This window comes from Protomyctophum parallelum (assembly GCF_964188405.1).
Source record: "Protomyctophum parallelum genome assembly, chromosome: 10".
Taxonomy (NCBI): domain Eukaryota; kingdom Metazoa; phylum Chordata; class Actinopteri; order Myctophiformes; family Myctophidae; genus Protomyctophum; species Protomyctophum parallelum.
This window is the reverse complement of record NC_139704.1, coordinates 50,157,821-50,173,071: the sequence shown is the minus strand read 5'-3', so window position 1 is coordinate 50,173,071 and position 15,251 is coordinate 50,157,821. Positions and strand designations below refer to the sequence as shown.

General features: G+C 23.0%; 1 protein-coding gene across 1 annotated transcript in view; it reads right to left on the bottom strand.

Moving 5' to 3' along the window:
• dlk2 (delta-like 2 homolog) overlaps positions 1-15,251 on the bottom strand; it is an 85,865-nt gene that overhangs the window by 6,447 nt on the left and 64,167 nt on the right. The window contains exon 3 of the mRNA XM_083775806.1: positions 692-822. Within this exon, the coding sequence (XP_083631932.1) occupies positions 692-822 (131 nt within the window). The remainder of the gene's footprint in view (positions 1-691; positions 823-15,251) is intronic.

Genomic DNA, 15,251 nt, shown 5'->3' with positions numbered 1-15,251 from the left:
CACTTGACTTAATGGGTGACTTGATTGACATACTGTAAGAAGGGCCTGTAGGTCAGCTCAAACACACACGGCAATATTTATGGAGCACAAACGTCAGTATAGCATTACAAAGTTATATTAAATAATACATTTTAAATGATAAAAATAAATAAATCTTATATGTAATGCCAAAGCTATTTTCAGCATTATATTTGTTTGTCATTTTAAATTTAAAGTAGTTCTACTGTAAAGATGTGTGGTCATGTGGTCACCTTTGTCACTGAAGTAGTTCTACTCTAAAGTAGTTCTACTCTAAAGTAGTTCTACTCTAAAGTATTTCTACTGTAAAGATGTGTGGTCATGTGGTCACCTTTGTCACAGAAGTAGTTCTACTCTAAAGTAGTTATACTGTAAAGATGTGTGGTCATGTGGTCACCTTTGTCACAGAAGTAGTTCTACTCTAAAGTAGTTCTACTCTAAAGTAGTTCTACTCTAAAGTAGTTCTACTCTAAAGTAGTTCTACTCTAAAGTAGTTATACTCTAAAGTATTTCTACTGTAAAGATGTGTGGTCATGTGGTCACCTTTGTCACTGAAGTAGTTCTACTCTAAAGTAGTTCTACTCTAAAGTAGTTCTACTCTAAAGTAGTTCTACTCTAAAGTAGTTATACTCTAAAGTAGTTCTACTGTAAAGATGTGTGGTCATGTGGTCACCTTTGTCACAGAAGCGTCCGGTCCAGCCTGCTTCACACGTGCACTGCCAGGGCTGGTGACAGGAGCCGTGCACGCACCCGGGCATGCGCACACACACCTCACAGCGCTCCCCATCCCAGCCGGGGTCACACCTGATAAACACACACACACACACACACACACACACACACACACACACACACACACACACACACACACACACACACACACACACACACACACACACACACACACACACACACACATTTTCAATTTAGGGACAATTTAGACAATTTCTGGCTCTATAAGTAAATAGCCAACATATAGGCCTATAGGGATAAAGTGGTCAAACTAAAACAAGCCTTTCTAATAATAATTATTATTATAATAATATAAAACTCTATTTGTAGAGCTCCTTTTCATTACATGAAATGCAGCTCAACGTGCTTTACAGACAAAAGAAAAGCTCAGGCGTGAAACAACGTTAAAATAACAGAAAGGCCAGTGAATGAAGCAATACAGTGAGGACATGAATAATATTAATAATACAGTGAGGACATGAATAATATTAATAATACAGTGAGGACATGAATAATATTAATAATACAGTGAGGACATGAATAATATTAATAATACAGTGAGGACATGAATAATATTAATAATACAGTAAGGACATAATAATAATAATAATACAGTGAGGACATGAATAATATTAATAATACAGTGAGGACATGAATAATATTAATAATACAGTAAGGACATAATAATAATAATAATAATACAGTGAGGACATGAATAATATTAATAATACAGTAAGGACATGAATAATATTAATAATACAGTAAGGACATAATAATAATAATAATACAGTGAGGACATAATAATAATAATAATACAGTAAGGACATAATAATAATAATAATAATAATACAGTAAGGACATAATAATAATAATAATACAGTAAGGACATAATAATAATAATAATACAGTAAGGACATAATAATAATAATAATAATACAGTAAGGACATAATAATAATAATAATAATACAGTAAGGACATAATAATAATAATAATAATAATACAGTGAGGACATGAATAATATTAATAATACAGTGAGGACATGAATAATATTAATAATACAGTGAGGACATGAATAATATTAATAATACAGTGAGGACATGAATAATAATAATAATACAGTAAGGACATGAATAATATTAATAATACAGTGAGGACATAATAATAATAATAATAATACAGTAAGGACATAATAATAATAATAATACAGTAAGGACATAATAATAATAATAATACAGTAAGGACATAATAATAATAATAATAATACAGTAAGGACATAATAATAATAATAATAATAATACAGTAAGGACATAATAATAATAATAATAATAATACAGTGAGGACATGAATAATATTAATAATACAGTGAGGACATGAATAATATTAATAATACAGTGAGGACATGAATAATATTAATAATACAGTGAGGACATGAATAATAATAATAATACAGTAAGGACATGAATAATATTAATAATACAGTGAGGACATAATAATAATAATAATAATACAGTAAGGACATAATAATAATAATAATACAGTAAGGACATAATAATAATAATAATACAGTAAGGACATAATAATAATAATAATAATACAGTAAGGACATAATAATAATAATAATAATAATACAGTAAGGACATAATAATAATAATAATACAGTAAGGACATAATAATAATAATAATAATACAGTAAGGACATAATAATAATAATAATACAGTAAGGACATAATAATAATAATAATAATAATACAGTAAGGACATGAATAATATTAATAATACAGTGAGGACATAATAATAATAATAATAATACAGTAAGGACATAATAATAATAATAATACAGTAAGGACATAATAATAATAATAATACAGTAAGGACATAATAATAATAATAATAATACAGTAAGGACATAATAATAATAATAATAATACAGTAAGGACATAATAATAATAATAATAATAATACAGTAAGGACATAATAATAATAATAATAATACAGTAAGGACATAATAATAATAATAATAATAATACAGTAAGGACATAATAATAATAATAATACAGTAAGGACATAATAATAATAATAATAATACAGTAAGGACATAATAATAATAATAATAATACAGTAAGGACATAATAATAATAATAATACAGTAAGGACATAATAATAATAATAATACAGTAAGGACATAATAATAATAATAATAATACAGTAAGGACATAATAATAATAATAATAATACAGTGAGGACATGAATAATAATAATAATACAGTAAGGACATGAATAATATTAATAATACAGTGAGGACATAATAATAATAATAATACAGTAAGGACATAATAATAATAATAATAATAATACAGTAAGGACATAATAATAATAATAATAATACAGTAAGGACATAATAATAATAATAATACAGTGAGGACATAATAATAATAATAATAATACAGTAAGGACATGAATAATATTAATAATACAGTGAGGACATAATAATAATAATAATAATAATACAGTAAGGACATAATAATAATAATAATAATAATACAGTAAGGACATGAATAATATTAATAATACAGTGAGGACATGAATAATAATAATAATACAGTAAGGACATGAATAATATTAATAATACAGTGAGGACATAATAATAATAATAATAATACAGTAAGGACATAATAATAATAATAATAATAATACAGTAAGGACATGAATAATATTAATAATACAGTGAGGACATAATAATAATAATAATAATACAGTAAGGACATAATAATAATAATAATACAGTAAGGACATAATAATAATAATAATACAGTAAGGACATAATAATAATAATAATAATACAGTAAGGACATAATAATAATAATAATAATACAGTAAGGACATAATAATAATAATAATAATAATACAGTAAGGACATAATAATAATAATAATAATACAGTAAGGACATAATAATAATAATAATACAGTAAGGACATAATAATAATAATAATACAGTAAGGACATAATAATAATAATAATAATAATAATACAGTAAGGACATAATAATAATAATAATAATACAGTAAGGACATAATAATAATAATAATACAGTAAGGACATAATAATAATAATAATACAGTAAGGACATAATAATAATAATAATAATACAGTAAGGACATAATAATAATAATAATAATAATAATACAGTAAGGACATAATAATAATAATAATACAGTAAGGACATAATAATAATAATAATACAGTAAGGACATAATAATAATAATAATAATACAGTAAGGACATAATAATAATAATAATACAGTAAGGACATAATAATAATAATAATAATACAGTAAGGACATAATAATAATAATAATACAGTAAGGACATAATAATAATAATAATACAGTAAGGACATAATAATAATAATAATAATACAGTAAGGACATAATAATAATAATAATACAGTAAGGACATAATAATAATAATAATAATACAGTAAGGACATGAATAATAATAATAATACAGTGAGGACATGAATAATAATAATAATACAGTAAGGACATGAATAATATTAATAATACAGTGAGGACATAATAATAATAATAATACAGTAAGGACATAATAATAATAATAATAATACAGTAAGGACATAATAATAATAATAATACAGTAAGGACATAATAATAATAATAATACAGTAAGGACATAATAATAATAATAATAATACAGTGAGGACATGAATAATAATAATAATACAGTAAGGACATGAATAATATTAATAATACAGTAAGGACATAATAATAATAATAATACAGTAAGGACATAATAATAATAATAATAATACAGTAAGGACATAATAATAATATTAATAATACAGTGAGGACATAATAATAATAATAATAATACAGTAAGGACATAATAATAATAATAATAATACAGTAAGGACATAATAATAATATTAATAATACAGTAAGGACATGAATAATATTAATAATACAGTAAGGACATAATAATAATAATAATACAGTAAGGACATAATAATAATAATAATAATACAGTAAGGACATAATAATAATAATAATACAGTAAGGACATAATAATAATAATAATACAGTGAGGACATGAATAATAATAATAATACAGTAAGGACATAATAATAATAATAATACAGTGAGGACATAATAATAATAATAATAATACAGTAAGGACATAATAATAATAATAATAATACAGTGAGGACATAATAATAATATTAATAATACAGTAAGGACATAATAATAATAATAATAATAATACAGTAAGGACATAATAATAATAATAATAATACAGTAAGGACATAATAATAATAATAATAATACAGTAAGGACATAATAATAATAATAATAATAATACAGTAAGGACATAATAATAATAATAATAATACAGTGAGGACATAATAATAATATTAATAATACAGTAAGGACATAATAATAATAATAATAATAATACAGTAAGGACATAATAATAATAATAATAATACAGTAAGGACATAATAATAATAATAATAATACAGTAAGGACATAATAATAATAATAATAATAATACAGTAAGGACATAATAATAATATTAATAATACAGTGAGGACATGAATAATATTAATAATACAGTAAGGACATGAATAATATTAATAATACAGTAAGGACATAATAATAATAATAATAATACAGTGAGGACATGAATAATATTAATAATACAGTAAGGACATAATAATAATAATAATAATAATACAGTAAGGACATAATAATAATAATAATAATACAGTAAGGACATAATAATAATAATAATAATACAGTAAGGACATAATAATAATAATAATAATACAGTAAGGACATAATAATAATAATAATACAGTGAGGACATGAATAATATTAATAATACAGTAAGGACATAATAATAATAATAATAATACAGTAAGGACATAATAATAATATTAATAATACAGTAAGGACATAATAATAATATTAATAATACAGTAAGGACATGAATAATATTAATAATACAGTAAGGACATGAATAATATTAATAATACAGTAAGGACATAATAATAATAATAATAATACAGTAAGGACATAATAATAATAATAATAATACAGTAAGGACATAATAATAATAATAATAATACAGTAAGGACATGAATAATATTAATAATACAGTAAGGACATGAATAATATTAATAATACAGTAAGGACATAATAATAATAATAATAATACAGTGAGGACATGAATAATATTAATAATACAGTGAGGACATGAATAATATTAATAATACAGTAAGGACATAATAATAATAATAATAATACAGTGAGGACATGAATAATATTAATAATACAGTGAGGACATAATAATAATATTAATAATACAGTAAGGACATAATAATAATAATAATAATACAGTAAGGACATAATAATAATAATAATAATACAGTAAGGACATAATAATAATAATAATAATACAGTGAGGACATGAATAATAATAATAATACAGTGAGGACATGAATAATATTAATAATACAGTGAGGACATGAATAATATTAATAATACAGTGAGGACATGAATAATAATAATAATACAGTGAGGACATGAATAATATTAATAATACAGTGAGGACATGAATAATAATAATAATACAGTGAGGACATGAATAATAATAATAATACAGTAAGGACATGAATAATAATAATAATAATACAGTAAGGACATAATAATAATAATAATAATACAGTGAGGACATGAATAATATTAATAATACAGTGAGGACATGAATAATATTAATAATACAGTGAGGACATGAATAATATTAATAATACAGTGAGGACATGAATAATAATAATAATACAGTAAGGACATAATAATAATAATAATAATAATACAGTGAGGACATAATAATATTAATAATACAGTAAGGACATAATAATAATAATAATAATACAGTAAGGACATAATAATAATAATAATAATACAGTAAGGACATAATAATAATAATAATAATACAGTGAGGACATGAATAATAATAATAATACAGTGAGGACATGAATAATATTAATAATACAGTGAGGACATGAATAATATTAATAATACAGTGAGGACATGAATAATAATAATAATACAGTGAGGACATGAATAATATTAATAATACAGTGAGGACATGAATAATAATAATAATACAGTGAGGACATGAATAATAATAATAATACAGTAAGGACATGAATAATAATAATAATAATACAGTAAGGACATAATAATAATAATAATAATACAGTAAGGACATAATAATAATATTAATAATACAGTGAGGACATGAATAATAATAATAATACAGTGAGGACATGAATAATAATAATAATACAGTGAGGACATGAATAATAATAATAATACAGTGAGGACATGAATAATAATAATAATACAGTAAGGACATAATAATAATAATAATACAGTAAGGACATAATAATAATATTAATAATACAGTAAGGACATAATAATAATATTAATAATACAGTGAGGACATGAATAATATTAATAATACAGTAAGGACATAATAATAATAATAATACAGTAAGGACATGAATAATAATAATAATACAGTAAGGACATAATAATAATAATAATACAGTAAGGACATAATAATAATATTAATAATACAGTGAGGACATGAATAATATTAATAATACAGTGAGGACATGAATAATATTAATAATACAGTAAGGACATAATAATATTAATAATACAGTGAGGACATAATAATAATAATAATACAGTGAGGACATGAATAATAATAATAATACAGTAAGGACATAATAATAATAATAATAATACAGTAAGGACATGAATAATATTAATAATACAGTGAGGACATAATAATAATAATAATAATACAGTAAGGACATAATAATAATAATAATACAGTAAGGACATAATAATAATAATAATACAGTAAGGACATAATAATAATAATAATAATACAGTAAGGACATAATAATAATAATAATAATACAGTAAGGACATAATAATAATAATAATAATAATACAGTAAGGACATAATAATAATAATAATAATACAGTAAGGACATAATAATAATAATAATAATAATACAGTAAGGACATAATAATAATAATAATAATACAGTAAGGACATAATAATAATAATAATACAGTAAGGACATAATAATAATAATAATACAGTAAGGACATAATAATAATAATAATAATACAGTAAGGACATAATAATAATAATAATAATACAGTAAGGACATAATAATAATAATAATACAGTAAGGACATAATAATAATAATAATACAGTAAGGACATAATAATAATAATAATAATACAGTAAGGACATAATAATAATAATAATAATACAGTGAGGACATGAATAATAATAATAATACAGTAAGGACATGAATAATATTAATAATACAGTGAGGACATAATAATAATAATAATACAGTAAGGACATAATAATAATAATAATAATAATACAGTAAGGACATAATAATAATAATAATAATACAGTAAGGACATAATAATAATAATAATACAGTGAGGACATAATAATAATAATAATAATACAGTAAGGACATGAATAATATTAATAATACAGTGAGGACATAATAATAATAATAATAATAATACAGTAAGGACATAATAATAATAATAATAATAATACAGTAAGGACATGAATAATATTAATAATACAGTGAGGACATGAATAATAATAATAATACAGTAAGGACATGAATAATATTAATAATACAGTGAGGACATAATAATAATAATAATAATACAGTAAGGACATAATAATAATAATAATAATAATACAGTAAGGACATGAATAATATTAATAATACAGTGAGGACATAATAATAATAATAATAATACAGTAAGGACATAATAATAATAATAATACAGTAAGGACATAATAATAATAATAATACAGTAAGGACATAATAATAATAATAATAATACAGTAAGGACATAATAATAATAATAATAATACAGTAAGGACATAATAATAATAATAATAATAATACAGTAAGGACATAATAATAATAATAATAATACAGTAAGGACATAATAATAATAATAATACAGTAAGGACATAATAATAATAATAATACAGTAAGGACATAATAATAATAATAATAATAATAATACAGTAAGGACATAATAATAATAATAATAATACAGTAAGGACATAATAATAATAATAATACAGTAAGGACATAATAATAATAATAATACAGTAAGGACATAATAATAATAATAATACAGTAAGGACATAATAATAATAATAATAATAATAATACAGTAAGGACATAATAATAATAATAATAATACAGTAAGGACATAATAATAATAATAATACAGTAAGGACATAATAATAATAATAATACAGTAAGGACATAATAATAATAATAATAATACAGTAAGGACATAATAATAATAATAATACAGTAAGGACATAATAATAATAATAATAATACAGTAAGGACATGAATAATAATAATAATACAGTGAGGACATGAATAATAATAATAATACAGTAAGGACATGAATAATATTAATAATACAGTGAGGACATAATAATAATAATAATACAGTAAGGACATAATAATAATAATAATAATACAGTAAGGACATAATAATAATAATAATACAGTAAGGACATAATAATAATAATAATACAGTAAGGACATAATAATAATAATAATAATACAGTGAGGACATGAATAATAATAATAATACAGTAAGGACATGAATAATATTAATAATACAGTAAGGACATAATAATAATAATAATACAGTAAGGACATAATAATAATAATAATAATACAGTAAGGACATAATAATAATATTAATAATACAGTGAGGACATAATAATAATAATAATAATACAGTAAGGACATAATAATAATAATAATAATACAGTAAGGACATAATAATAATATTAATAATACAGTAAGGACATGAATAATATTAATAATACAGTAAGGACATAATAATAATAATAATACAGTAAGGACATAATAATAATAATAATAATACAGTAAGGACATAATAATAATAATAATACAGTAAGGACATAATAATAATAATAATACAGTGAGGACATGAATAATAATAATAATACAGTAAGGACATAATAATAATAATAATACAGTGAGGACATAATAATAATAATAATAATACAGTAAGGACATAATAATAATAATAATAATACAGTGAGGACATAATAATAATATTAATAATACAGTAAGGACATAATAATAATAATAATAATAATACAGTAAGGACATAATAATAATAATAATAATACAGTAAGGACATAATAATAATAATAATAATACAGTAAGGACATAATAATAATAATAATAATAATACAGTAAGGACATAATAATAATAATAATAATACAGTGAGGACATAATAATAATATTAATAATACAGTAAGGACATAATAATAATAATAATAATAATACAGTAAGGACATAATAATAATAATAATAATACAGTAAGGACATAATAATAATAATAATAATACAGTAAGGACATAATAATAATAATAATAATAATACAGTAAGGACATAATAATAATATTAATAATACAGTGAGGACATGAATAATATTAATAATACAGTAAGGACATGAATAATATTAATAATACAGTAAGGACATAATAATAATAATAATAATACAGTGAGGACATGAATAATATTAATAATACAGTAAGGACATAATAATAATAATAATAATAATACAGTAAGGACATAATAATAATAATAATAATACAGTAAGGACATAATAATAATAATAATAATACAGTAAGGACATAATAATAATAATAATAATACAGTAAGGACATAATAATAATAATAATACAGTGAGGACATGAATAATATTAATAATACAGTAAGGACATAATAATAATAATAATAATACAGTAAGGACATAATAATAATATTAATAATACAGTAAGGACATAATAATAATATTAATAATACAGTAAGGACATGAATAATATTAATAATACAGTAAGGACATGAATAATATTAATAATACAGTAAGGACATAATAATAATAATAATAATACAGTAAGGACATAATAATAATAATAATAATACAGTAAGGACATAATAATAATAATAATAATACAGTAAGGACATGAATAATATTAATAATACAGTAAGGACATGAATAATATTAATAATACAGTAAGGACATAATAATAATAATAATAATACAGTGAGGACATGAATAATATTAATAATACAGTGAGGACATGAATAATATTAATAATACAGTAAGGACATAATAATAATAATAATAATACAGTGAGGACATGAATAATATTAATAATACAGTGAGGACATGAATAATATTAATAATACAGTGAGGACATAATAATAATAATAATAATACAGTAAGGACATAATAATAATATTAATAATACAGTGAGGACATGAATAATATTAATAATACAGTGAGGACATAATAATAATAATAATAATACAGTAAGGACATAATAATAATAATAATAATACAGTAAGGACATAATAATAATAATAATAATACAGTGAGGACATGAATAATAATAATAATACAGTGAGGACATGAATAATATTAATAATACAGTGAGGACATGAATAATATTAATAATACAGTGAGGACATGAATAATAATAATAATACAGTGAGGACATGAATAATATTAATAATACAGTGAGGACATGAATAATAATAATAATACAGTGAGGACATGAATAATAATAATAATACAGTAAGGACATGAATAATAATAATAATAATACAGTAAGGACATAATAATAATAATAATAATACAGTGAGGACATGAATAATATTAATAATACAGTGAGGACATGAATAATATTAATAATACAGTGAGGACATGAATAATATTAATAATACAGTGAGGACATGAATAATAATAATAATACAGTAAGGACATAATAATAATAATAATAATAATACAGTGAGGACATAATAATATTAATAATACAGTAAGGACATAATAATAATAATAATAATACAGTAAGGACATAATAATAATAATAATAATACAGTAAGGACATAATAATAATAATAATAATACAGTGAGGACATGAATAATAATAATAATACAGTGAGGACATGAATAATATTAATAATACAGTGAGGACATGAATAATATTAATAATACAGTGAGGACATGAATAATAATAATAATACAGTGAGGACATGAATAATATTAATAATACAGTGAGGACATGAATAATAATAATAATACAGTGAGGACATGAATAATAATAATAATACAGTAAGGACATGAATAATAATAATAATAATACAGTAAGGACATAATAATAATAATAATAATACAGTAAGGACATAATAATAATATTAATAATACAGTGAGGACATGAATAATAATAATAATACAGTGAGGACATGAATAATAATAATAATACAGTGAGGACATGAATAATAATAATAATACAGTGAGGACATGAATAATAATAATAATACAGTAAGGACATAATAATAATAATAATACAGTAAGGACATAATAATAATATTAATAATACAGTAAGGACATAATAATAATATTAATAATACAGTGAGGACATGAATAATATTAATAATACAGTAAGGACATAATAATAATAATAATACAGTAAGGACATGAATAATAATAATAATACAGTAAGGACATAATAATAATAATAATACAGTAAGGACATAATAATAATATTAATAATACAGTGAGGACATGAATAATATTAATAATACAGTGAGGACATGAATAATATTAATAATACAGTAAGGACATAATAATATTAATAATACAGTGAGGACATAATAATAATAATAATACAGTGAGGACATGAATAATAATAATAATACAGTAAGGACATAATAATAATAATAATAATACAGTAAGGACATGAATAATAATAATAATACAGTGAGGACATAATAATAATAATAATAATACAGTGAGGACATAATAATAATAATAATACAGTGAGGACATGAATAATAATAATAATACAGTGAGGACATGAATAATAATAATAATACAGTGAGGACATGAATAATATTAATAATACAGTAAGGACATAATAATAATATTAATAATACAGTAAGGACATGAATAATATTAATAATACAGTGAGGACATGAATAATATTAATAATACAGTAAGGACATAATAATAATATTAATAATACAGTAAGGACATAATAATAATATTAATAATACAGTAAGGACATGAATAATAATAATAATACAGTGAGGACATAATAATAATAATAATACAGTAAGGACATAATAATAATATTAATAATACAGTGAGGACATGAATAATATTAATAATACAGTGAGGACATGAATAATATTAATAATACAGTGAGGACATGAATAATATTAATAATACAGTGAGGACATGAATAATAATAATAATACAGTGAGGACATGAATAATAATAATAATACAGTGAGGACATGAATAATATTAATAATACAGTGAGGACATGAATAATATTAATAATACAGTGAGGACATAATAATAATAATAATACAGTAAGGACATAATAATAATAATAATAATACAGTAAGGACATAATAATAATAATAATAATACAGTGAGGACATGAATAATATTAATAATACAGTGAGGACATAATAATAATAATAATACAGTAAGGACATAATAATAATAATAATACAGTAAGGACATGAATAATATTAATAATACAGTGAGGACATAATAATAATAATAATACAGTAAGGACATAATAATAATAATAATAATACAGTGAGGACATGAATAATATTAATAATACAGTAAGGACATAATAATAATAATAATACAGTAAGGACATAATAATAATAATAATACAGTGAGGAAATGAATAACAAACACAGAAAAAAAAGAAAAAAACACAAGCAAGAGTGAAGAAATCCATCTAAGATGAGAGAACATATTACTCCAGTTTTGGCTTCACTGCACTGGCTTCACTGCACTGGCTTCACTGCACTGGCTTCACTGCACTGGCTTCACTGCACTGGCTTCACTGCACTGGCTTCACTGCACTGGCTTCACTGCACTGGCTTCACTGCACTGGCTTCACTGCACTGGCTTCACTGCACTGGCTTCACTGCACTGGCTTCACTGCACTGGCTTCACTGCACTGGCTTCACTGCACTGGCTTCACTGCACTGGCTTCACTGCACTGGCTTCACTGCACTGGCTTCACTGCACTGGCTTCACTGCACTGGCTTCCGGTTGTTTTTAGGATTGATTTTAAAATTATTTCACTTGTGTATAAAGCTCTCAATGGTCTCGCACCTTCCTACCTACATGACTGCCTGCCTAAATATGTCCCAAACCGCCCGCTAAGGTCTTCCACTGCTGGCCTGCTCGCTTTGCAACTAACAAATACGGGGAAGCAGCTTTTTGCTTCTACGGGCCGTCGGCATGGAACAAGCTCCCACTGTGCCTTCGTCAGGCAGCCTCTGTAGACATTTTTAAAGCTCAGCTCAAGACCCACTTCTACAACATTGCTTTTAATTTTTTTTTAATGTTTATGCCTTGCTTTTCTTTTCTTTTTTCTCCATTGCTCTGTAAAGCACTTTGAGCTGCATTTCATGTCATGAAAGGTGCTTTTATTATTAATATTATATTATTATTATCTTGAGCTAAAGTAGTTTACAGAGACTGAGGTGTAGTGTAGTGGGAGATTATTAATATCTTAATCTTATAATCCCATTTGTGACTTTAGAGAAAATAAATCAAGCTAATTTCTACAATAATCAGAGATGGCAACACTGATGTTTACCCCCCATTTATGGAGTTGCATTAGCCTGACACTCGTTCTTTTTTTTTCATGGTAGTGATTCAGGTCTGGAGCCAGGCTTATTATTTTATATGTATCACTGTGGCCACCAGATGGCGTGCACGCACTCCCCTCCACCACAGAGTCGGTCAGAGACAGACATGTTGGTGCAACCATCAGAGATATGTGAGTCCATGCAGAACATTCCTGTTCTGTGTGTCCTGACGGCTTCATAAACACACTGACAACCACACACACACACACACACACACACACACACACACACACACACACACACACACACACACACACACACACACACACACACACACACCAGATGCTGCTGACATTGTGTTACATGATCAGTCAATCATTGTGTCCCTTAAGTCCCACAGCTAAATGATGGAGAGACCTGATAACCAACTGGTCTTTAACTCTTCAGAGCGTAAAATGACACCAAATGGACCCGTGAAGAGTCAAATTATTGTTAAACATCTGCATTACTTAATTTACAGAGAAGTCTACACAATTAGAGAATGTAGAAGAATTGTTATTTTGATCGACGTTTGTCTGTTATCTCTCCTAATGGTACCAACATCAATACAGTCATACAATCTTATCCAACAACAACAAGGTATTCTTTAGTTTTT